General features: G+C 33.8%; 7 protein-coding genes across 10 annotated transcripts in view; 3 read left to right on the top strand and 4 right to left on the bottom strand.

Annotated features, from left to right (window-relative positions):
* Positions 1-190: 190 nt before the first annotated feature.
* Positions 191-4,039, bottom strand: LOC139432003 (uncharacterized). Its single transcript, XM_071200331.1, has one exon. It carries the CDS (start codon positions 4,037-4,039, stop codon positions 191-193), a length of 3,849 nt encoding a protein of 1,282 aa, XP_071056432.1.
* Positions 4,040-4,904: 865 nt separating this feature from the next.
* On the bottom strand, positions 4,905-8,067 carry LOC139431745 (macrophage metalloelastase-like). Its single transcript, XM_071199858.1, has one exon. It carries the CDS (start codon positions 6,532-6,534, stop codon positions 4,906-4,908), a length of 1,629 nt encoding a protein of 542 aa, XP_071055959.1. The 5' UTR covers positions 6,535-8,067; the 3' UTR covers position 4,905.
* On the bottom strand, positions 6,776-8,563 carry LOC139432004 (uncharacterized). The gene is made up of 3 exons (XM_071200332.1): positions 7,676-8,563; positions 6,923-7,004; positions 6,776-6,816 (listed from the first exon to the last, which is right to left on the bottom strand). The coding sequence occupies exons 1-3, from the start codon at positions 8,561-8,563 to the stop codon at positions 6,776-6,778; spliced, it is 1,011 nt and encodes a 336-aa protein (XP_071056433.1).
* Positions 8,564-14,740: 6,177 nt separating this feature from the next.
* On the top strand, positions 14,741-15,821 carry LOC139431748 (uncharacterized). 2 transcript variants are annotated; one of them, XM_071199863.1, is made up of 6 exons: positions 14,741-14,827; positions 14,883-15,024; positions 15,084-15,149; positions 15,202-15,299; positions 15,365-15,425; positions 15,476-15,821. In XM_071199863.1, the coding sequence occupies exons 1-5, from the start codon at positions 14,741-14,743 to the stop codon at positions 15,374-15,376; spliced, it is 405 nt and encodes a 134-aa protein (XP_071055964.1). In that variant the 3' UTR covers positions 15,377-15,425; positions 15,476-15,821. The 2 variants fall into 2 exon arrangements, with proteins under 2 accessions (XP_071055964.1, XP_071055963.1); XM_071199862.1 differs by having other exon boundaries at positions 15,202-15,821.
* Positions 15,811-25,559, bottom strand: part of LOC111415091 (uncharacterized) — a 40,427-nt gene continuing 30,678 nt past the window's right edge. Inside the window, exons 5-6 of the mRNA XM_071199859.1 lie at positions 24,166-24,325; positions 15,811-24,106 (exon numbers count right to left, since the gene is read on the bottom strand). Of these exons, the coding sequence (XP_071055960.1) occupies positions 23,500-24,106; positions 24,166-24,325 (767 nt within the window). The 3' untranslated portion in view covers positions 15,811-23,499. The remainder of the gene's footprint in view (positions 24,107-24,165; positions 24,326-25,559) is intronic.
* LOC111415087 (uncharacterized) lies at positions 19,004-20,352 on the top strand. The gene is made up of 2 exons (XM_071200333.1): positions 19,004-19,283; positions 20,246-20,352. The coding sequence occupies exons 1-2, from the start codon at positions 19,004-19,006 to the stop codon at positions 20,350-20,352; spliced, it is 387 nt and encodes a 128-aa protein (XP_071056434.1).
* On the top strand, positions 23,094-25,559 carry LOC139431746 (uncharacterized). Of its 3 annotated transcripts, none has more exons than XM_071199860.1 (2): positions 23,094-23,401; positions 24,418-25,559. In XM_071199860.1, the coding sequence occupies exons 1-2, from the start codon at positions 23,094-23,096 to the stop codon at positions 25,334-25,336; spliced, it is 1,227 nt and encodes a 408-aa protein (XP_071055961.1). In that variant the 3' UTR covers positions 25,337-25,559. The 3 variants fall into 3 exon arrangements, 1 of the variants encoding a protein (XP_071055961.1); XR_011641823.1 differs by having other exon boundaries at positions 23,327-23,401; positions 23,941-25,559; XR_011641824.1 differs by lacking the exon at positions 23,094-23,401 and adding an exon at positions 24,268-24,348.

Consider the following 25,559-nt stretch of genomic DNA (forward strand, 5'->3'; position numbering starts at 1 on the left):
GTCGAGTTCATAGTTGTGGTGTATGTATGCGAACGCGGCGACGACTGGTTAGATTTGAATTAAAACTTAAACTAAAATTATGAAAATAACGTTGCGAGATTTTATACATATTTTATCGCTATAAAAACCGCAAAGCAATATAGATAACATGTATGTATCATAAAGTTATATAGATTACATAAATAAATACTTATCTATTATTAATAATATTGTGGTGACCCCAAGCTAATGTATTAATATAATCAGAATCAATCCATCGCTTAGAGTCATAAGGTGATAGGACCAATTTATTCTGTAAAACGGTAAAAATGTCATGATTGAAACTTCTGAAGATGAGCTGTTTTTTAAATAAAACCGATTTCGTACTCAAACAATCTAAATAATTTTCAAAAGTGATTTTACGTTTAACAATAGCCTTTCTAACCCCTTTCGATTTTTTTGTAATACGTTCACCTGAAACACGATTCGCATACACCTTTGACCTTAAACCAACGAATTCCAGCATTATATTACCACAATTCTCATCTTTCATGAGTCCTAAAACAGCTTTATTTTGGAGCGGGATGTTAAACTGGTTATCTGGACTATAATTCGATGTGTCAAATTTATCTAAATTCAATTTAACCTCATTATAAATGTCATCTGTATAAATTTGAACGGTGAAGCTATCTGTATCCATATAGCATAACCGAATATCTTCACCATATTTCGGCTTTAAATAAGCGTAGTAGAAATCATACATTAATAATTTTGATAGCTCTAAAACGGTAAAACCTATGTATAGAGGTTTATCGTAAATTACGTGAAGCCGCTCCATCTCAATAGCTGAAAACGTTTTAGTGAAAATTTTTATACTTTTAAAATTTAACTTTGAAATTAAACTACGCGCTCCAAGTCGTGGTCGACCACGACCACCTGTATGAACATCATCCCAGCTAGTGACTAATTTTACATCAACTCGCTTATCAACGTTCTCCATTGTTTTCCCGAATACAGAATTATTCATCAATTTAAAAAAATCTTTCTCAAATGAATTGTTTGCCATCTGACGTAATTCTGTATTTTTGTTAATGTAAGACTTTAACCAAGCCGACTGCTTAAACGATAAAACTCTATTCACACTACTAACTTTAAGGCCATGAGCGACAGCTTGCTTTAAGTTTCTATAATGTATAATATAATTTTTCTTGCTTAATAAATTCGGGATTAAACGTCTATCACTTTCACATTTACCATTAGGTGGGATTATGTTTTCAGGTAGAAAAGGTAGATCGTTATGTAGATCGTGTAAATTTTTAGGGTATTCAACATCCACATCTAAAATATAGCCAAAATCAGAGCAATCGGATACATCATTAAAATTGAAATTTCGAATTTGGTTTTCATTTAACCACGTGAACTCACCAACAGGCATAGGTTGCGACATCGCCCACCCATACAAATTGTTGGCATCCCAATACATTAAAAAATTTGAGGGTAAATTAGTATCAAAATGTTCCATAAATTTATTATTAGCTCTGGCATGACGTAATGAACATTGAGAAATACCACCACGAATACCTTTTTTAATAAAGTGAACTTGATCTATATCCGTTAGTAATTCCAATTTAATTTTTGTAAATTTCAACATTGAATCCCACGAAAGACTAGGAGCGGTATAATAATTCGCAGGATCCAAACCGTATGTTCTAAAACAAACTTGCCGAAATTTTTCGAAAACATCAGCAAGTAAAAGAACATCCGACTTTAGATATAGATCCGAATAGTCTTTTAGAGTTTGACACATAAATGTTTCCCACACAGTTTGCGCGTGTAAATATTGTTCATCGGTTATAGCTTCTAAAGTGAGTTTATTGAAAAACGCATCTTTACAGGGTAGAACTGTATCATTAAGTTTATCAAAAGAGTTCATGTAATTATATGGAAATATTCCTTTTTTAGTTAATAATTTAAATTGATTGTTGTGTGGGAAAAATTTACGCACATTTTTAAAATCACAATTATCGAGAGTGCTGACTAAAGAATCTAATGAAGATGCCATAAATCTAAACGAATCCAGAAATTTTAGTTTCATAAAAACATCTTCAAACTGATTATTTTCCTTTTCAACTCTATCAACAAGCACCCTTTTACTAAAACTGATGTATCTCTCTTTATTGTTAGGTAATACATCAAGCCCATCACCAAGTTTAGCTATTTCTTTGATAAATAAATGGCAATCATAACCGCTAAAATTATGGAAAAATACTGGAACGAAATGTTGAAGTTTATAATTTAGATTACAGTTTGTATGAGCCGGCCCGCGATATCTGCCACTTATGTGACAGTGATCCCGCACCTTAGTTTGGTCTATTGTGAAAGGATTTTGACAAATGAAACAAAATTGTGCAATATCGAAATTATGTTGCTCTTCAGTCGTTAAAGGTAGCATAGGTTTTACGGTTTTAAAGTATTCGCTATAGATAAATTTAGTATCGTTAAGTAATTTTGTGATAAAAACTTGTGATGCATCAGGACCCGTGTAAGTTTCAAATTTATTATAACTATCATCCACTGTGGATACTATGTAATATGCGAAACTATAGGGTAAATGCATCTCAATTTTTTCGGTGAAAGATTGGGTTGAATTGGGTTCACAATGCTGGATCGGTAGTAAAAGAGCCTCAAAATCCGCATAAATCACAAACGGGCACATTTGAGTGAATTTATAGTTATTGAATTCTAAAATATTTTGCGGGGTTAATTGTCCAAAAAAATTTGGTGTTGGTTTTACATCTTTCGATGGTATGATGGTCATTTTATGGTTACAATCATTAAGTTGATGTACCTGCAGCTTATTAACGGATGGAAATCGTAATAAACAACCATCACATATGTAATTCGCATGTTCGTGGTTTGAAAGCCGACTAGAAATAAGTCGTGATAGGTTTTTTATTAAAACGAAATGACCTATACCGTTTTTAAATAAATATAGGAGATTAATATGTATATCCCGACGTCGTTTAGTAAAATAAATTGGTCCTTCCACCGTGCATCCACCATAATTATCTACAACTAATTCATAAACATTAATACTTAAATTATTCATTAATTCTATTTTAACTAAGTCCTTTAAATGAACTGGGAACATTATACCATTTAAATTAAGTACTGTGCTATAATGTGGATAGCTAGAAATCCGATCCTGAGTAAAATCGGTGGGATAGAGGGCCGCTGTCAAACACCACGCTAAACATGCATCATCATCATAGTTTTTAATATTGATACATGCATGTTTTTTAGCGATTTGCTCTGGAAGTCGGATGTATGATGACCCAGACAGCGGCTCATATTTATTGATATTAAGCAGAAGGTTGGATATAGCTAAGAAAGCCCAACCAGATCCACGCTCCTGAAACTCCTCACTCTGATTTAAAATATCACGAGTCATGTCATTGTACACCGCATCCAACTCCGTAGTAGGTGTAATAACTTTAAATTTTGAATTAAAATTTTTTTCCGAAACAAGCACACCCTCTAAGTTATCATCACCGTTTTCATCTGGATCGGATTTAATGAAAAATGCTAATAGTTCAATTTGAACTTTAATAGAATTAAATTTACCTATACTATCCATAATTAATCTAAATACAACATTACCACATTTCTTTAAGTATGATGGTATGTCATCATCGCGCGTTGCACCTTTCACTCTATAAACGGCGATGCGGTTTTTAAAACATGTAGCTATCATTTCCACATCGTTTTCACCATCAACCGGAGATACATGTTCAGCGCAAAGATGCGCTCGAAGTGTTGAAATTGATGGGAACATTTTAGCGCAGATTCCACATTCCTTAAACTTAGAGCTTGAAGAGGTTGTAGCCGCAACATCAACGACATCGGCAGCGGATGTTGAAGGTATAGGTCCAGGAACATCCACAGCGGATGTTGAAGGTGTAGGTCCCACATCCATCAAACCATGATTTACATTTTGCAAATGGCGTAAAAGATTTTTCTTTAAAGTGAATACTTGATTACAGAATTCGCATGAAAACATTGTACACTTTGTTATTGTAGGAACTAGTATTAAAGTGACGCATTAGGTCGCATAAGCCGGCTTTTATGTGTGTGTGTGGGGGGAGGTGTTATTGTCATCATGTGGTTTGCACGACATTTCCAAATATTGCATCACATAAAAGTTAATCTCACATATGTTTTCCGAACAAAATCGTCTAACTAAATCCAACTTATCCTTTGAAAACTTAGATGATGAGGAAGATGAGGTCATTATAAAATGTATATAATTTTTAAGATTTAAATTATCCAATATATTCAATTTGTATGAAATTAAAACCGTCTTGGATAAAATTTCACGCACATCTTCCAAGGTTAGCATTATTGGTATAAAATATCTATTTTTAGATCCCACATCATCAACATCATCACCATCTTCATGTTCATATGTTATGTGAATATAATTATCACCATCTACACCATCGTTAGCAGCAACTCTAAGAATTCCTTCAGCTAATGGGATTGTTTCATATGAAAAGTTTAAATTGAAGTGGATGAGCTTAAGCGTATTTATTAATATCATCCAATCATCCCTCAGCAATGTGATTAAATGATTTTGGGATTCAATTAATTTTGAGGTTAATTTTACACAGGTTATAAAACCTCTCGCAGCACTAATTCCAACTTTAATACAAAAATTTTCAGTGGAAAAGTCCGTCTCACCAATAAATTTATTTTCTTTCTCTATAGCAGCCTGAGACTGTTTCCACTGTTTATTCAGTGAGGTCCAGTAAGAGATTTCATCAGAAATTTTACAAATGCTGGTAGCATCCATTTCGCAAAGAGATTGAATGTAAACTAAATCGATTGATCGATGTTGACTCCTTTATATTTCATGTCAAACATTTTTTAATATTCAGCGGGAATTGGTAGTTTGTATGAAATGATCGCAGATAATACATATTTAAGTTGATCTAATAGAGATTTATAGGGGCAAGATATACCTAAAATAAATAAACTTTTATCTAAACTATCTGTAACTTCCTTTAAATATTCATCATAACGAATAATTTTATCTCCAACGATGAAATTCAATAAACCATCAGGTGTTTTGTATACTCCATTAAATTTCGTTGGCATCCCAGGAAATAGATCGACAACTGATGTAATAATTTTGTTTCTATTGTAAAATGACTCATCCACCCCAATCGCATAAATATCATCAAAAAATATATATGTTAATCCATAATTACTCGTTACAACACCTCTAACCTTAGATTGATCATTTAAACCTAAATCAGTTTCTGAAAATTTCCATTTATAGCGTATGGTTATACTAGCAATTTCAATTATATAGATTGTATCACGTATGATAAATATAAATTGACCGTTAGGACCTATCGAAACTACATAATCATCATCCTCTTTTAAAACCCCTCTTAAAGGACGTATCCAATCCACAATGTTTACAGGTTTAGACCAAATTGGTTTTTTTGTTTTTAGATCGATTAACCAAACCCATTGTTTATAGAATACATAAATTTGTTTATTGTAAATTAAAAATCCTGAAAACTTATTGTCCACATCACATACCTCCGCGTGTGCTAGATTCGACAATGTTGGTGTTGAAGATGTAGATGTTAGGGAATGTGTAATATAGGCGGGGGGTGTTGTATTTAACGTAGGTGTTGGATTAACAGTGGTGGTTACACTTTCTGTTGAATTTCCATATAATTGTTGTATATTATAAATATCTTCACGACTTAACGTGAAATTTTCAATATTTATGTTACCATAAATCGGATGCATCACCGAGTTGAGTCGTACATTATGATGTAATCCTAAGGCGTGCCCTATTTCATGCACCATAACTAGAAATAGGTTATGTTTACCTTCTATTGTGGTATTGGTTATATCCCAATCTTCATCTAAATCTACATGAATTTCAACTTTGGATTTTTTAATATGTGGATAGTATGCGTGAGCTAACACGCGCCCTTTACCATCTAAAGAACTCCGACAATATATCGTTGAATTTCGTATACACGTATGATTTTTCGATAGGAAACCTATTAAAATATTAGCGCCCGCAAACGTCCTTTCAAACTTTACGTTAATGTATTTAGACCAAACGTTAAAGGCTCTTTCCACCACGGTTGTAAAACCGGGATATGAAGATGTGTATACATTCCATCTAAGTGTTGATAGATTCCATCTTCGAGTCGTGATTGGTTTGGAACTTAAATTTTCGAATAAATCCACATTACCACATCTAGGCGTCCAAAGTAACTCCAAGGTGTCAAAATTTGCTTGTCCTGTGATTGGGAGATTAAAATATTTTTGGAAATTATTTATACCATCCCTCAACATTTCATTCTCAGTTTTATGCACGCTTATTTTACCAGTACCAGCATTAGCATCTTGTCTGATATAACCATACTTATCTAGAATATTATAAATTTCCACTTCATGCTCGGTTAGCAACCCCGTGATATGTCTTAACATATACATCCAAAGAATCAACAATAATACCTTCATATTTAAAATTTTTTTCCACGTCTACACTGTGTGAGAGTTAGTGAGTAAATGATTAAATATCAAGAGGTTATCGATTTATATAATTATTATGGATAAAATAAAAAAATAGTTTCCAATAAAAAAGTAATATTTATTTATTTACATAGAATTTACCAATATATACATCTTTAGAACGAACGATTAACAGAATACATCTCTAGAGCGGGTACTACACAAACATTTTTTAAAATTAACACAATATCTAGAGCGAACGATTAACAGCATACATCTCTAGAGCGGGTACTACACAAAAATTTTTTTAAAATAAACACATTGTTTTGAGAACAGATTGCTGGGGCACTAATGTGGAACCAGCACGGAGTGATGGTTAAATTTAATTTATTGGTACTGTCTTCATCAAATTCGACTCCAATATCGGTTATAATACATCTACCAGCGCGCGCTTCCAAAAAATGGGCTTTTTGATTACCCTTAACGTAAATTTGATTATAATTGGATAATAAATCATCAATTATATTTAAACCATCTGATTGTTCCATCCATCCATCGTTGTACGATAATTTATGGTGATTACGCTCTAAATATCTCACCGATCGCTGATCTTGTGTAGATAACCTCTGGTATGGTATGTCAGACTTCAAGTTTAGATGCACCACATAATCACTAGTGAGATCAAGAAGTGTAAACTCTTTTACCATAAAGTCTGAATTAATATGAAAACCTTGAAGGTCTGCGATCGCTCTTTTGAACATCTTGATGTAAACTAGCATGCGGTAAGTAAGCGCACTTTAATTTATAATGATAGATACCTCCCCACTTAAAGGTTTATATGCATACATGGATTCTTGTATCAAGAGACAGTAAGCCTTCGTATCAGGCGGAAAATCCATATCGCTTTGAATTTCAATACGTACTTCACATGAAGTAGATGGCGCTGCTTCTTCATCATTATTTTTTGTAGTATCAACAACAAACAACGATCTCTCTTTAAAGCTTTTGAAATCCATAAGCGGCTATTTCGCGAAGATTCCCAAATGTAGGGTTGAAACTCGGTGTACATTTTATATAATTCCACATAATTTTCCTTTGCGAAGTTTAAATTCATAGATTCGAACGGATAACAGTATGAGTTAAGATATACTTTAAGATCAACGATGTTTAAGTGATCGAAGAAAGTGCAGTCGGAAGCGACGTGATCTTTTCTCTTAGTTTGAAACCCAACTATAACGTATTGAGGTCGACCCCTGTTGGACGTTGATGTGACCGACCATATCTCCTTATTACCTTTTCGCATTGATGGTAGCTCGTAAAAGGACCATTTACGAAATGGTACTAGAATATTTGAATTTTTATTTAAACCATCTAAAAGCTTCATTTTTATCGTTGGGCTAGGATAGACATGTTTTGCTAACAATGTAACCGTTTTTATAGCAAACTTTGCACTACTAGGTTTTGCTTTGACGTTTGATGTGGCTTTGTAGCAATTAGAGTCCGTCCGACTTCTAACAAATCGGTATTTAAAACGTCCTCGCATAATGTGATTATAATCTCGGAATAGACCGAATATATGACTAAGTGGTATTTGAAACATGAAATTGTTGTTTGCATCCACCGTTGGTAGATCTCCTTCAGGCGGCCATTTTAAACCAGCGATTTCTAAAGTTTTACACTCCACATCGTTTAATTGGAGTAGAGTTCGAATGAGTGATGTTAAACCTGGCTCTCGAACCCGCTCAATTTCCGTTCCATTATGCTCAAATGCGATGTATTCAAATAGAAAAGTTGGTAGGTTATGTGTTAATTGAATAACATCATTAGCAGGATCACCTAAAGTTTTTGTAAAATTACCTTCGATGCGTAGATAGCTTTCAAAAAATGAAAATAGGACGTCTTCTTGGTTCAACTCGATGATAAATACATCATTGTTTTCAAAAGAATTTGTAGATGGATGATAGCTATGCACTTCCTCTCTAGCTATGGAATTATCCGTGATAGGTTCGCGGTATATATTTAATTTTTTTGTTGACATGATAACCCAGTTTCTCGAGGAAACGTCGGTTGTCCGCTCGCAATGATGTCTTTTTGTATACTGCTCTAGAACCCTTCTTTCCAATCGAGTTATAACGTTTTTTTGTAGTCGAAGGATGTTGATGTCGTTGAGGATCGCTGCTGCTGCCTTCCGTCAAAAATATTAATCCCATTATATTGTACGTTTCAATTCTAACCTAACAACTATTTCTTCACCTCGAAAATTAACCAAATTACCACGCTGATCGAGCAATCTAATTGTGATGTTCGATATCGCGTTGTCTGAATTGATTGGTAAATAGATGGGGTTCCTAGGTTCAATATTTATACTGAAACCAGGATCCACCGTTGGAGCAAATTCGTATAAAGTATGTGATAGCTTGCTGTTGTAGTATGACCCAGAAATTATATTACACTCCACTCTAATGGTTGTTACGCGAATTATGTTGACTGGGAGATCGGAGTAGTGTTTTATACCTGCAGGTAGAGTTCTACCCTCGGAAAACCCCAATACCGAAGCTAACGTATTAGGCTTAGAAAAATCAACCCCAAAATAATCGCTCTTTAATTCGCACTTTAAGGTATTATTATTAGCTTTGAGGGTGAAATACTTATTAGGATCGTCAACGGTATCATCTAAACCAACAATTCGTAGAATCTCTTTTTGTAAATATTTCTCGATATCAGTAATTTCGTAAGAACCTGTAGGAATTGTGATAACATTTATTGCTGGTCCCACGTCTATAATCGCTTGTCGAGCGGAATTTATCGCGTTTTCTTCAGTAAAATAAAATATATTGTTAACTCCTTCTTCAATATTAGGTATACTATTGTAGGTGTGGAATCCAATAAGCCCCAAAGAGTAGTTTAATTTAGGATTCAAATCTATTAGTGGATAATAATCTTCAGAAATTTCGCTTTTTCTACCAACCAGTGTGAACGTTTGAGACATTTTTAATCAAATGATGAGTTTTCGGTGTTTAACAGGAAATTTATACATAAATGTCCACAGTTAAAGGGGTTCTCTTTTTGAAAATTTTCATGATTGTACACAATTCGACAATTTTTCAAATAATTCAGTAGTTCAAAGGGAGGTTTAAGATCGCCATAGCTGTCGAAGTACAACGCTTGATTACCATTCTTTTTATAGGCTACCCAATGGGTTCCGCGACCGTTTCGATCATCTAAATTTATAACTGCTGATTCCTTATATTTAGGACCGCTCTTAGGTAATTCATTCCGCATAAATACACCGCGAAAATTTGAAATTTTTAGAGCTTTAACGAATTGAATTATATCAAGATTTGTTAGAGGTCTGTTGGGTAGCCTATCTACAAGTTTTTTTGTTTCTTTTTTTTACTTAAATATAAACCCAATCCTTTTTTATATTTCTTGATGTAGAGACCATTACCCGATTTACCTATTGCGATAGCTTCCATCTGTTTATTATGCCGTTCAGCCTCTTCTAATTTCTCTTTAGCCTCCTGCCCACTCTTTATAGCCCGATACACTCCTGCCGTACCACCGGATAATGCTCCGAGGGCTGAAAGCCCAGCAAATATGGCAGGTAAAATTGGAAGAATACCTCCCCTTTTAATCGGTAACGGTATTGCTCGAGGGATTTTTATTTTTTTCCTACCACCAACAGTTTTCACGGCTATACGAGCGCTCTTTAGCGCTAATTGAGCTGCTTCCCGTAAATTATCAGTAGATTTTGGTAGATCTTTAACTATGCGGTTTACAAGCGTGCGTTTAAATGCTAGCGGTTTATTAGATTTATATTTTAAAGCTCCTCCTTTTTCTACTCCTCGAATTATATTTTCTTTTTCACATCGTTTTTTTTTCTTCGAAATTTTTCTTTTTAAGACGCCCGTTGACGGCGGTTTTGGTTTAGTTTGACGACGACTCCGCCTTTTATGGCCGAGGCCTAATTTTCGTTTTGCTTTCATAACGTTTGTAACCATCCAAGCTGATGCCTTTTCACCAAACGTTGAGTCTTTAGCCTTAACTCTTTCCCAAGCGTTTTCCTCCAAACGCTTATCGGCTTCGTGACGTCGATCTAAAGTATTACTATTAGAATACGCTATATCGTGTTCTCTACAAGCACGATCTAGCGGGTTAATACCAGTATCCCCACGTGCTAGACGCTTCTTTAATTTTGTGCCCGGTCCACAAAATTGATAGCCTGGAACGTGTAACTCGATTGGTAGTTTGTTGATAAGCGTATTAAAACCACCTCCTCCTCCTAACGTTGTAGGTGATGATATGATGCTGTTATCACGTATGAACATCACATTGAAATGGTGGTATTTTAAAGTTTCCAACAAATATATAGTTGATGTGGGGTGTGTTTCATATTTAGTAGCATAATGCGCATTGTAAAGCATCCATCGCTGTCTATGTCATCCATCGATCTAGATCGGCTGGTGATGACTCAATCTACATCCGATCGACGTCAACGTCATGGTGAGCTCATGCCGAATAGTTTGCGGGCGATAGTATGCGGTCCAAGCGGATGTGGGAAAACAAATTTAATGCTAAATCTTATTTTCGATATAAATGGTTTAAAATTTGAAAACATTTACATCTATTCTAAATCACTACATCAACCGAAATATGAATTGTTAGAAAAGGTTTTAAAACGGCTACCAGATGTGGGGCTTTATCGCTTTGCAGATAATGAATCAGTTGTCGATCCAGCTGAAGCTAAAGAGAACTCAATCTTTATATTTGATGACGTAGCGTGTGATAAACAAGACAGGATTCGAGCGTTTTTTTGTATGGGTAGACATAAAAACATTGATTCATTTTATCTTACACAAACTTATACGAGAATACCTAAACATTTAATTAGGGATAACGCTAATGTTTTAATGTTATTCAAACAGGATGAGCTTAATTTGAAACATGTATATGATGAACACGTTAACACCGATATGAAATTTGATGTTTTCAAAGAGGTTTGCATTCGGTGTTGGAATGATGGTGGGCCGTACACACCGATGATTATTATGAAGGATTTTGAAATTAAAAATGGTAGATACCGTATGGGAATGGATAAATTTCTCCACCTAGACTAAATTTAATTATTCATACATAGGTTTTCACAATGTAAACATGTCACCATCACATAATCGATCTAATAATAAGGATGTTATGAAATCAATGCGTGAAAGAGATAAAGCTATAATTAGTATAACGAATAATATTAAGAAAAAGTATCTGGCTCTTAAACTCGGTCGTGATAGAGATGATAAACTCATCGCTAAACTTCATCAACCGTTGCTTGAACCGCTGAAGGACATCACTAATAAATTAAACGATGGAAATAAAGCTACACATTTCCATCACCACTACCCACCACCACCACCGATAGGGTTAAAACCTGATGATGAGGGAATCGAAGAATTTAAAACCCCCACCTTGTCCGGAGTTAGTGTGAAAAAAAGGAAATTACTACTAACACCTGAATCGAAAGTAAAGTCTGATGAGACCTCAATTGAAAATTTACCGCTCCAAATTCAGCAATATTATCTTAAAAGGGGGATTATTGATGATAGGATGGGTATACGGCGCTCCTCTGGCGATAACGGATGGAAGATTGGATCGAAGGCAGTTCAATTTAAGCCATCCCATATTATCATAGGTGGTGAAAAACAATTTCAAGCTACCCCCGGTCTATATGAGCTCATACAATTAAAGGAACCTAAACACTACACAGATGATGATTTAAAACAATATAAAGCGATTTTACAATATACCAGCGCGCATAGACATAATTATGAGTATGATGGTTATATTACGGGAAATAGATCATCCAAGTATGTTAAAATAATTAAACCCCTATTTAACGTGGGGGATGGAGAGGGGCGAGGAATTTCGGATAAATTTCTAGAAGTTAACAGTAAATCCATTCAGTATAAATACTGGGATGATGTTAATGAATTGGTAGATCGTTTGAGATTGTTGCATGCATCACAAGTGGCTGGTAATAATTCACATATCAATGAAATTACTTCAATTATAGAGGAATTGAAAGAAAGCAACATTATTTCCTAATGCACTCAGCCGTTGTTAGTATTGATAAATTTGGTCGCACTTCATGGAGTAAATCAGATGGTGGCGATGAAGGTGGTAGATTTGCATTTCAACGAAACATCGGATTCTCTTTGACCGCCGATGGTGATTATGATGTTCAGGGTCGAAAATTATCAAACGTTAAGCGACCTGAAGCCGCTGATGATTGTGCTATAAAACAAAACGTGGATGAAATGGATAAAGAATGGGGTGTTAAGTTTTTAGAAACAACAAAATTATTTATTGATACTAAAAATGAATTTACTAAACACTGTAAAGATTTAGAAGATAATCTCATAATGTATGTTAGAAAACAAATAACGGATATAGAGAATAAAACAGAGCATAAAATAGACTATACTAATAGGAAACTTAAACAATATGCGGATGAAACTTGTAAGAATAAAATCTTAAAGGAAGTTGCTGATAAAATAATTGATACTAATAAGAAACTTAAACAATATGTAGATGAAACTTATATGAAATATAAGGATGAAATCTTGAAGGAAATTGATAAAGCTAAAGCGGAAATTACTTTAGATCATCGCTCAAACTTCGTTAATTTGAAAAATCTCACCGAAACCTCTATAAATAACTGTGCAAACGAAATCATAAACATTAAAAAGCAAATTACTGATCATAAAACATACATTGATAAGTCATCTGCGACGATAAACAATCTTAGCGCTGAAATTCCAAACCTTAAAACTAAAATTGATGAAAATAAGGTGGAGGTAGATAAGGAATTCATATATTTCAACGGTACTTTGTTTGATATTGTAAACTCAGTTAAAACATCCAACGAGAATATTCGAAATAGCATTACGGATGTTCAGAAGCGAATTGATTCCCTAGATGCGGATCTAAAATCACGTATTGATAAACTGGATAGTAGAATCCCTTGAATTGAAGAAGAATAATACCATCAATGGCTAAAGTATCCAAAGCAAAGGAGACCATAGTTGAAGAACTACATCGTCCGACTAGACGTATATTTCCTCGACGAAGAACTATACTAAAGGGGATCGATGATCTATGGCAAGCTGATCTTATTGAAATGATTGAGTTCGCTAAAGTTAATTCCGGAAATAAATACATTCTAGTTGTTATCGATTGTTTTTCAAAATACCTATGGACTCGACCGCTAAAAACCAAATCAGCCACGGATGTTACTCACGCGTTACGCACAATCTTATCTGAAAACGGACATCGCACGCCTCGCAACCTACAAACGGACAACGGTAAAGAATTCTACAATAATCAATTTAAAAAATTGATGGAAGAATTTAACATTAACCATTATTCTACGTTCAGCGTTATGAAAGCTTCGATGGCTGAACGTGTTATTAGAACTATAAAACAAAAATTGTATAAATTGTTTAGTCTTTACGGAAATCATATATGGCTGCAAACTTTAAAAGATGTAACATTAAAATACAACAACACAAAACATAGTACCACAAGGTTAGCACCAGCTCAAATTAATTCGAAATCCGTTGAAAACGAACTACTTAAAACGGTGTACAACCACATTAAGATTGCCGGTAAAGGAAAATTTAAAATTGGCGACGTCGTTCGAATTAGTAAATATAAACATGTTTTCGATAAAGGCTACTTACCCAACTGGACTACTGAATTATTTAAAATTGTTAAAGTGCAAATTACAAATCCTGTAACCTATATATTGGAAGATATCAACGGGCAGCCGATTAAAGGCGCGTTTTATGAATTTGAACTTCAAAAATCTAGACAATCGGATGCATATCTTGTTGAGAAAGTGTTAAAACGTAAAAAGAATATGCTATATGTAAAATGGCTAGGTTTTGATTCAACACATAATAGTTGGATATCTAAAGATAATATTGTTTAATTTTTAAGTTTTATAAATTATAATTTTTTAAAAAATCTACAAGGACAATTTTATTTTATAAACAAATTGATATTAACAACCATAGAAACCGAGTTTTCCGGAGATAATTAAAATGATTCATATTCAAACCAAATCTTCCTGTTTTCGTTAATTTTTTTAGATATCATCTCTCGGTATAAATAGCGTGTCTTATGTTTTTACAGTTAGTTTAAAGAAGGTTTTTAGTGCAATATGAACAATAACAATAACAACGCAAATGAATATGCGGCAATCCCCTGGGATCTAATCCGGGGGATTTGTGAATTACATCATCCAAATGTAAGTTATACCTATACTAGAATTAATTTTTCAATATGTAATATTAATTTTTTAGCCCATTATGATTGTAACAACTAATGGCGGTTTGGAGGACTCGCTCGTGCAGGGGGGGCGCATAGTTTATAGCTATGTGACCCCCACAGATTTTTTAATAATTTCTGAGAGCGAGGTCGTGCCATCTCATTTTTTTATACTCTGTAAGTATTTTTTCTTTTTACTTTAATTTTGTATTAATTTTTTATACTTTTATTTATAGTCGGAGGAGTAATTTTACCACCGCCACCGCTTATCCCATTAGATATGGTCGATTTAACCGGTGAAGGTAATGATGACTTAGTTGGTTTTTTACTTTTTAATTAATTTTATTTTTACAGAGGAATTGATCGATCTAACGACGGGTGCCGGTGGTGGTGTAGGCGCTGTTAATTCTGTGGTAATAGAAATAGACATTACCACAGATAACGATTCAGCGGTAATTGATATATTTTTATTTTATATTCAGTTGGCTTTTATACTTTTATTTCATTTTATTTATAGCCGGAAGAGTAATTTTTGCTGCCGCTTATCCCATTAGATATGGTTGACGTAACCACTAAAGGTGATGATGACTTAGTTTTTTACTTTTTAATTAATTTTATTTTTTTATAGAGGAAGTAATCAAACGCTGTTAATTCTGCGGTGCAGTATAGCTATGGGCGTTCTGGACCAAAATCCCATAAGATTTAACATTGGGGGTCCGAAATCACATTTTATCCCCACCATTATCTGTTGAAGGCAATGATGATGTAGTTGGTTTTTTACTTTTTAATTAATTTTATATTTTTTACAGGTGGAGTTATGGTATCGCCACTGGTGTTGGTAATGATGACCATGTGATCGTTATCGCTGACTCCATGAGCGCATCACATTTAGTATTTTATAAAATCTTTAATTTGTTATGTTTGATTACAGTATTGTATTGTATAAAATTAAATGAATATATATAAGAAATTAATTAATATATTTTATTTAACTTATTTTATTTAACATGTTTTATTTACATTTCATTGAATATCCTATGTACATGTGATGAGCATTCCGTTTTTAATAGCAACCTGAAGTTGGGGCGTCTTAAACAAAAGTTACACCAATTTCCAAACTCTAGAATAGTATCACCACACTCTTCTGTTGAAACTATTTCATGATCGATTTTACATTCTTCATATGCTACTACGAACAGCCGTTCCGCAAAAAAATCTTTGAAACCTCTAACATATATGTTATAGCGCCTTATACAATCATGACACACCCCACCATGCGTTGTTTTATAATAGCACCACCACATACATATCTGCTGATTATCTTCAAAGATTGCATCACTTTGAAATTTTTATAAAAATTAGCATCCGTTGTTTATTCATTAATTTGCTCCTACCTACCTATAACTACTGAAATGGAATGATAGCGCTTTTATACACCGATGATTCATTTCATAATTAAACGTTTCCCGTTCGATACATAGCATTTCATAATTTATATTGTGATCATATGCACCCACCATCTCATCCCAATTATCTTCAACCCAGGTGTTCCATAGCGCTAATACTAACCCCCAGGGTAAATACAAATGTAGTCTTAAAATTCCCACTCTGTTATTTACACTTAAATTTATACGTTTTAATGCTATGTCGCGTAAAGACACTGGTTGGAATTTATATGAACTCATTTTTACTAATATTAAAAAATTACTATCATACATCCTTACTTATATATGTCCGTCCCACACCACATCCGTTATCCCTTGCAAATGAAATGTTTAAATACATAAAATTCTGAAATTAATTAATCAGTTACATATTTAACTTCTAAAAGAAAACATGTATAAAATGATGTCTCAGGAAGAATTTAGATGCGCATTGAAGGTGTTTTTAAACGATATTATTCTACATGCTGAAAACTCTGAAATCGAGTTGAAACTATTAAATTTAGAAGACCTGGACACTGAATTATTTGAAAATGTTGAGTTCATTATGTATTGTGATTATTTATCGATAAACTGGAAAATCTATCGGAATGGAAATACGTTCTATGCTGGAAATAGTGATGTATTTGAATTTCATAATAAATTTAAAAGTTTTTTAAAAGAAAAAGGACACTTTATTGAAAATGAAAACGCTAAATTAATCATTATGGATAATGCTTTATCTTTCAATAATAATATCGAACATGTGGAATTTTGCTACTTTGATTATGCTGTTTGGAGTTTATATCATAAAAATAATGTGATTTTTGCTGTATTTATAAGATATTAAATAGATTTATTATACATGTTATATTTAAATTTCCCATTTTTGATTTCGCATACATCCTGTTTTTGTGACCATGACTTCCCGGAAATCCCCCCTATTTCTTCTTTCATGTAACCATCCTGTTTTTCATAAAAGATATAATTATCTTTATGGTCCACCGCAACTTCCCGGAAACCCCCTCTATTTCTTCTTTCGTGTCAACATCCTGTTGTTCATAAAAGAGATAGTCATCTTTATGGTCTACCACAACTTCCCGGAAATCCCCCCCTATTTCTTCTTTCATGCAAACATCCTGTTTTTCATAAAAGACATAATTATCTTCATGGTCTACCGCAACTTCCCGGAAATCCCCCCCTATTTCTTCTCTCATGTAAACATCCTGTTTTTCATAACAGACATAATTATCTTTATGGTCTACCGCAACTTCCCGGAAACCCACCCTATTTCTTCTGATGCGTCAACATCCTGTTGTTCATAAAAGAGATAGTTATCTTTATGGTCTACCACAACTTCCCGGAAATCCCCCCTATTTTTTCTTCTCAACCAATGAAAGTTCTGTAAACATCCTGTTTTTTATTTCTAGATAATTCGAAATGACGTGAAATTTAGGTATATAAGACGGCTTTTAATTATGAGTATTCTAGTTAAAGTCAAAACTGCTATACCAAGTATGTCACTATCGCATTTAAATAAGTTGGGGCTCTGTGAATTCCCACAGAAGAAGAAATTGGTTGATTTGGGCTTGAAAATTCCTCATCCTATAAAACAAGCAAAACGTGTGACAACGTTGAAATGGCCATCAGTTGTTCTCGAATTAGAGGATGGTTTTTCGGTGTTTTTGCCGAAACGGATGGCTGAGGAGATGACTGATGAAGACATCCAGTCGCTAAGTTCAATGTGCATCATCTATGAAGGGGAGAAAGAAGTTGGGCAAGTCAACAATGCGCACCTTATATCGTTTTGTGAAAAATCTCCCCAACCAAATTAAGTTAACATAATGTATATACTATTTTTTTAGCAATAAAATTACATTTATACGTTAATATTCTTTTTATTTCAAACATATTAAATTTACATTATTTTTATTTCAATCCTATAATCTCATACTATGTTGCTCTACTACACCATCCTCAATTCTGATATGTTCCTAGATATGTTTCACAATTAACACAATAATGATCAATGTTCATACACGTGTCCATTAAGTATGGTATCCAAATACAAGGCCAGCATCTATAATTTAAATATTTATTAAATTTAAAAATCTCTTTATACTATAATTTATTTACCCAAACAAACATAATATTAAACTGAATGTGTGAGTTCTTGTTGTTATTTTAGATTTAATCCTAGTTTTACCTTCTTGCCCACAATGCGAGCATACGATATTTTGACTTTCTGTTCCGTAAGCTATGTGTGACATGTCTGCTCACTTGCTGTTCGCTTAATTCGTTTTAATTTAACCCATCAACACCACCCCACCGCTAGGTGCCTGCATGCACTCGCGGGCCGGAAGGTGCTTCACCCCCACCACAACAGAAACCTACATTACTCACACCGCCGACACTCTCCAACAGATGGCCTTCACCCCCACCACAACAGAAACCTACATTACCCACACCGCCGACACTCTCCAAAAGATAGGCTTCACCCCCACCACAACAGAAACCTACATTACCCACACCGCCGACACTCTCCAACAGATGGCGCACTCCATGACGTCATACATTACGTCACACACTTATCTCTGACGTCACACGTGACGTGGGAGCCATTTCCGCTCCAGAACCGGCATTACTATACTACTAGAAGGGAATTACCTTTAGAAATAACACAGGTAAAGAACAGGAAAGTGAATTCGTCGCTATTTGCTTTTAGTAAAGACATGATGGCTGTTTCATACGTTCCAAAAAAATCAAAAAATGTTTTATTGATTTCGTCAATGCATAATGACACTGCTATTGATCAAAGTACTGGTGAAAAAGCTAAACCAGAAGTGGTCAGTTTTTATAATATGACCAAAGGTGGTGTAGATGTTGTCGACCGAATGATAACAGCATACAATCCAGCCAGAAGCACACGACGTTGGCCTATGGTCATATTTTATGGATTGATGAACGTCGCTGCGATTAACGCTTTTATAATTTATAAAGCAAACAACCGTGATGGTGAGTTTAGTAAAAGTCGAAGAATGTTTTTAAAAAATCTAGGAACTTCTTTACTATAAGAAAACATGCGACAAAGGGCTGTAAATGCACGCCTGCCAAGAAAAGTTCGTGAAACAGCTGGTCGTTTATCAGGACTCTCTGCTTCAGAAGACCAGCAGGACCCCCCTCCCAATAAACGGGGCTACTGTAAATATTGTAAACGAAGGAAGACTCGATACTTTTGCAAATTTTGCAGGTGTTGGTTGTGTATGGATCATATTACAGCTTGTTGCCGGGAATGCACAGAGAAAAATTAATCTGAATTATCACCTTTTTTTCCCATCCATTGTTTTGTGTCGAGGCTATTTTAAACATTTTGATATAGTTTTTTTTTTATAAATTAGTTTGTTAACTGTATACTTATAACTTCTTTTTATACTTGTTATTGTTTAAAACTCAGTAAATAATGTTTAAAATAAAAGTGTTCAAAATGATATGTGTTGTTAAATTTAACAAAATTCCTAACCTTAATATTTATATTTTTTAATTTTATTGACTCATGGTGAAATAAACTAACTATAATTTACTCTAAATTGAAAAACAGTTAAAAAATCTATTTAATTCTTTTTTTATATGTATTGCAAATATAGGCCTGACAGGCCTCACCCGTTCGCTCGTGTGATTTTCGGAACACCCGTTCACTGGAGGGTTAAGAGGACAGTCCTGTATTTCACACTCCTGTCCTCTAACTTTATTTATTGTCTAAAATAAGCGTTTTGTCCTTTATTTTGAAACGTTAAAAGAAATTATGCACACCATCTAGACCGAGTATATTTTTACAGTACTCTCCTTTTCTCGGGACTGTACTAATGTGACTTTTGGTGACTTTGCATCAAATACTACACTTTTAAATACCGTTAATTAATCACACAGGGACTGCATGTGAGTTTTTAATCTATTATTTCTAATTTTTCGTGTTTAAGTATTATTTAATTTAGATTTTGTAGCCCATTTATCATGGCACCCAAAAGAAAATGCGTTTTTAATCAATCATTACAAGAAGAATTTCCATTTATTAAAAAAGGAATAACAGAGAGTGACGTCAAATGCAGCAAATGTTTAGCCAATTTTAATATTGCGAATAGTGGTAAATCAGCAATTACCCAACATATTCAGACAGCAAAACACAAGGAAGCGGATATCCGGGCTTCAACAAACACATCGTTGAATTCATTTTTCGTTAATAAAAATGTCGATGACAAGCTAAAGGCTTTAGCACTAAAAGAAAGATCTTGGTGTTATCACTCCATACAACATAACCATTCTTTTCGGTCAAATGACTGCACTTCTAAATTAATTAAAAAATGTTTTGAAGAAAAATATTCTTGTGCAAGGACGACAACGGAAGCAATCGTTTGTAGTGTTTTTGCACCTTAATTCTTTTGAATTAATTCAATATGACTTAAACAAAACCAATTTTATCACTATTTATTCTGATTGTTCAAATCATGGTAATACTAAATTGTGCACAATCTTTGTCAGATATTTTTTACCCAATTGCGGTATCAGAGTAAAAGTTTTGAGTATCAATAATCTTTCTGGAGAAACTTAAGCTATATTAACAAATTGCATCACGGAATTACTGTCCAAATTTGAAATTACTGATAAATTAATAGCTTTGTGTGCTGATAATTGTTGTAAATGCATTTAAGTTTAAGTTAAAATAGATGGTATAGATGGCGTTGTAGAATGTCGATAACGTAGAGTAAAAAGAATAAAAAAGATGATAGTAGATTGGGTAGATTGTCAGTTGTAGGAAACGTTAGGGTTTTGTTTAAGAAAACAAGTTGTTATTTTATTATACTAATATTGACTAATATACTGAAACTAAAGTGTTATTCTGGATTTATTTCACGCCCTCTTCCACTAAAACAACAATAATACCAACAGCAATTTTGGTGGTTCTAAGAGAAAAGGAAAGAATAATGTTTTATTTAAAATGCAACAAACAAGTAAAAATAAATTGATAGGAGTTAATTGTGCTGCTCACATATTAAACAATTGCATAAGCACTGCTGTAGATTGTCTTCCGATAGATATTGAAGTGATATTAGTAAAAATTTATTCACATTTCTATATTTACACAATACGAGTAGAAGAATTCAAAGAATTTTGTGATGACGCAGAGGTTCAATATAAAAAGCTTCTTGGTTACAGCAAAACACGCTGGCTAACTCTTTTGCCAGCTTTAGATAGAATTTTACAACTATTTAAGCCATTAAAATCGTACTTTTTGAATCTGGAAAAATGTCCCACAATTTTGAAAAACTTTTTCAATGAAACTTTAGCAGAGGAATGGTTGTTATTTGTTCATAACCAAGCTTCAATATTTCACCAATATATATTGAAAATTGAATCACAAGAAATCTCAATGTGCGAAACATCCATACTTCTAAAGGAATTCAAGCTAAAGTTGAATGAAAGAAAAAATGAGCGGTTTCTTCCTATTGTTATTCGAAAAGTTATTTTAGCGTTAAAAAAATCTGAAAATGAACAAGCAAAAAAATTCAATGATGATGTCTACTCTACACGTTTTATCAAACATGCATAGACTATCTAAATAATTGGGACAAGTGTTTTACTGAAATAGAGGTGTTTGAATGGGTCACTTTACTCGAAATTCCTACGTGGGCAAAGGTAGAGGAAAGCTATATTTTTATTTCCAATAATAATTGGTCCATAAACATAATCGATGCTGAGTTATTTGATGAAGTTTCGTGTGTAAAAAAATACGTCACAAACGACAAGATCGACGAATGGCGACAGAATAACAAGCCTTGCCATCAAAGATGGGTTGAGATTTTTGAACATTTTACAGCTAAAGAAATTGCTTTTAAAAATATTTGTAAAATCGTAGAATTTTCTTTATGTCTTCCTGGATCTAATGCCCCCGTCGAACGAATATTTTCCTTGGTGAATAACATGTGGACAAATGAAAAAACTCAGTTAAAAGTAAGCACATTAGAAGCTTGTATTTCTGTCAAATATAACTTTCAGATGAACTGTATAGAGTTTTACGACTTTTTAAAGCGTGAACCGGCGCTATTAAAGAAAATTAACTCTACAGAAAAATATCAAAATTAATGTTATTTAAATTTTTACAATAGTTTAATGTAAAAATTTTAATACATGCTACTATTTTTGTAATAAATATAATAAATGTGATAAACATGATTATAAAGTATTTTTTATTTTCTTCGATGTCCTTTATTTTTCTAAAAAAAATATGGTCACCGTAGTTATACGACGCTTTCAATGGAGTGTCGATTCCTCGTCTAATGAAGATCTAGTACAGCCTAATGATCTTCAGTGGAACGAAGTGACAGGAAATCATTTGAAAAATTTTCCTGTTTATGCACAAAATTTGAAGATAAATGACGATATTCAAAATCTACAAAACAAACGCCCTATTTTATTTATTTTTTTTTCATTATTTGTTGACGATGGTCTTCTAAATCTAATGGTACAAGAAACAAATATATACACCTCCCAAAAGGCTACAAAATTAACTTTACCCAAGGCTCGAATTAGAAGTTGGAAAGATACTAACTCTGAAGAAATGAAAATTTTTTTGGGCCTTCAAATCTGGATGGGTTTAGTTCAGATGTCTAAAGGTGGAATTTCGTTGCGACGTCCAGCGTTCGCGGCCCGCCGCGACGTCCAGCAGTAACGGCCAGCCGTTACGTTCGCGTGAATTTCGTTGGAACGTCTGAGTCTGTGCTTCGGCAGCATTTATGTTCATGCTTCTGTAGTGAAAGGTGCTTTTTAAAAATGGATAGGAAGACGTTAGCGGCATTGATTTTGCTAGAAGAAGAAGAAGATGATGATATTAGGCTTTTGCTATCCATTCGTGAGGACACTAGCGAGTTATATAAATCTCGAAACCAAGAAGGGTATTTTGAAATACTTATAAGAAATCATCTCAATGCCGATGATGAAAAGTTTCGCAGTTTCTTCAGGCTAAATAAAGAGCAATTTAATTTTGTGTTGAATCTCGTTCATGCAGATTTGAAGAAACAATCCACAAATTGTGTGAAAAACCCAATTTCTCCTGAGGAAAAGTTAGCGTTGACCTTAAGGTAAGGATGTTTTCTTTGTAAAAAAATACAGATGTTTAAAAAAAAACCAACAATTTTATCAAAAATGCACGTTTAATTAACAAAAGCAATATATAAGTTTATTTCATGTTGTAATAGTCGTTTGAATAGGGTGTCATAAACGTAGTGGGCGTATGATCGTCAGGTGTACTTGTATTATGGGAAGTATTGAGGGAAAATGTTGGAGTTGGTGCCTGTGGTTGGTGGGGTTGTGTCTGTGTATGTGGAATATTTATTATTGGGGAAGATGCTTGTAAATTAGTCACTAGTGTTAGGATTTGTAACTTTGCTTGCGATATTAAATTGGGAGGTAGCTTTTTTACCATTAGAGCGATGCTTCTCATGAATAAATCCACTTCATCTTCTTCCTTTTGGTGCGTTAATTGTGATAGAACGTGAAGACGATGTTTAGACCGTTCTTCCAATTCGTGTAATAATTTCGCTTTTGCGTTGCTAGGTGTTGAACTGCTGCAAGTTGGCGTGTTTGAACGGCTTCTATCGTCCATGTTTGTTCTTTTTAGTATTTTCGGATTTGGCTGATTTAAATGTATGGAATCTGGTGATCCTACGTCGTCTTCAATTATTCTTGATTGCGATTCCGAATCAGTTTGAACATCTTCATCGCCGCTATCCTGAGTATTCTGAGATGATTCGGTGTTTTGCTGTACATTACAATTTTGAATGCGGCTACAATAATAAATAAATAAGAAAACTTAAAAAAACATAACTCAAAAGAGATAGTATACCTTCGTTCAGATTTGAGAAGTTCCAAAAATGTTAGCTGTTCGTATAAATGCCATTTTGATGGTCTTGTTGATGCTGCCGAACCAGTTCCTTGCTTTTGTTTTCTTTTTTGTTTTAAGTAGTTATCGCGAATATTTTTCCATCGCAATTTACAATCCTCGGCTGGAAAAATAAAATAAGAATAGGTACATAATATAAAAACATGAAATTGTATCGTATCGTATCGAATGATGTTTTGATGTTCTTTTTTTTAGGTTTTTAGCTACAGGTGAAACATTTAAATCCCTTTCATTTGCCTTTCGTATCTCATCCAGCTACATTTCAATTGTTGTCCGAGAAACATTAGAAGTGCTATGTCTGCGTTTAGTTCCTATATTTCTACCACCACAAAATGAAATAGATATGAAGGAAAAAGCACAGGAATTTTGGAATAAGTGGAATTTTCCTAACTGCGTCGCAGGAGTTGATGGCAAACATATTCGAGTTTTTTGTCCCAGAAAAAGCGGATCGCTATGCTTCAATTACAAGGATTATTTCTCAATAGTATTGCTTGCTATGGTAGATGCAAATTGCAAATTTTTATTTGTGGATGTTGGTGCCTATGGAAAAGAAGGAGATAGTACCATTTTTTCAACTTCTGAAATGGGCAAACAAGTGTACTCTGGAAAATTATTTCCAAAAGACGAAATGCTTCCCAATTCGAACAAAAAGTTGCCGTATGTTGTAGTTGGCGATGAAGCGTTTAGATTACACAGACATTTAATGAAACCATACAGCAAATTATCTGCTAAATCGGATAGGAGGAAAACTATTTACAACTATCGATTATGCAGAGCTCGACGAGTCACTGAAAACGCATTTGGTCTTTTAAGCCAAATTTTTCGCATTTACTACACACCAATAGCTATAAATCCAGAATCGTGTGATAAGTTGATCATGGTAACTTGTTGTTTGCACAATCTGTTAAGAGATGCATTTTTGGAGAAAGGCAATCGACCCTTTTACGAATATGATCCAAATGTACAGATCCCGAACAATGTGACTCCATTAGCAGGAGCAGGTGGCTTTGCAAGTGCAAATGGTTTGGAAGTAAGGGAAATGTTCACCCAGTTTTTTAATGAGGATGGGGCACTCCATTGGCAGAATGATCGTGTTTTTAGAGTGTCCAGTTAATTTCTGTATGCTATTATACAGTGAGCGCAAAACTATTGGAATAAATTCACTTAAAATTCTTTTGTTTTTGAAAACATATTCGGACCCGCTAATTTTTATTTTTAGTTGCGCATTTTCTAAACTAATTTTTATTTATACAGGGTGCCCCAGAAATATAAATAGTTTAATATAAATAATTTAATATAATGTACTTAGCTAGCACAAATATATACATGCATACTTA

Source organism: Onthophagus taurus, chromosome 11, assembly GCF_036711975.1.
Source record: "Onthophagus taurus isolate NC chromosome 11, IU_Otau_3.0, whole genome shotgun sequence".
NCBI classification, from domain to species: Eukaryota; Metazoa; Arthropoda; class Insecta; order Coleoptera; family Scarabaeidae; genus Onthophagus; species Onthophagus taurus.

What these genes read in the sequence shown, in the direction of transcription:
- LOC139432003 (XM_071200331.1), bottom strand. Translation starts at nt 4,039, where the DNA reads ATGTTTTCATGCGAATTCTGTAATCAAGTATTCACTTTAAAGAAAAAT.
- LOC139431745 (XM_071199858.1), bottom strand. Translation starts at nt 6,534, where the DNA reads ATGAAGGTATTATTGTTGATTCTTTGGATGTATATGTTAAGACATATC.
- LOC139432004 (XM_071200332.1), bottom strand. Translation starts at nt 8,563, where the DNA reads ATGTCAACAAAAAAATTAAATATATACCGCGAACCTATCACGGATAAT. An exon ending in TAAACATCGTTGATCTTAAA is followed by an intron (nt 7,005 to 7,675) that starts GTATATCTTAAC and finishes ATTTACGTTAAG; the next exon opens with GGTAATCAAAAAGCCCATTT. An exon ending in AGTCGAATTTGATGAAGACA is followed by an intron (nt 6,817 to 6,922) that starts GTACCAATAAAT and finishes ATTTTTGTGTAG; the next exon opens with TACCCGCTCTAGAGATGTAT.
- LOC139431748 (XM_071199862.1), top strand. Translation starts at nt 14,741, where the DNA reads ATGAACAATAACAATAACAACGCAAATGAATATGCGGCAATCCCCTGG. An exon ending in GTGAATTACATCATCCAAAT is followed by an intron (nt 14,828 to 14,882) that starts GTAAGTTATACC and finishes TTAATTTTTTAG; the next exon opens with CCCATTATGATTGTAACAAC. An exon ending in GGTCGATTTAACCGGTGAAG is followed by an intron (nt 15,150 to 15,201) that starts GTAATGATGACT and finishes TTATTTTTACAG; the next exon opens with AGGAATTGATCGATCTAACG.
- LOC111415087 (XM_071200333.1), top strand. Translation starts at nt 19,004, where the DNA reads ATGGCTGTTTCATACGTTCCAAAAAAATCAAAAAATGTTTTATTGATT. An exon ending in TAAAGCAAACAACCGTGATG is followed by an intron (nt 19,284 to 20,245) that starts GTGAGTTTAGTA and finishes TTCGTGTTTAAG; the next exon opens with TATTATTTAATTTAGATTTT.
- LOC139431746 (XM_071199860.1), top strand. Translation starts at nt 23,094, where the DNA reads ATGGATAGGAAGACGTTAGCGGCATTGATTTTGCTAGAAGAAGAAGAA. An exon ending in AAGTTAGCGTTGACCTTAAG is followed by an intron (nt 23,402 to 24,417) that starts GTAAGGATGTTT and finishes TCTTTTTTTTAG; the next exon opens with GTTTTTAGCTACAGGTGAAA.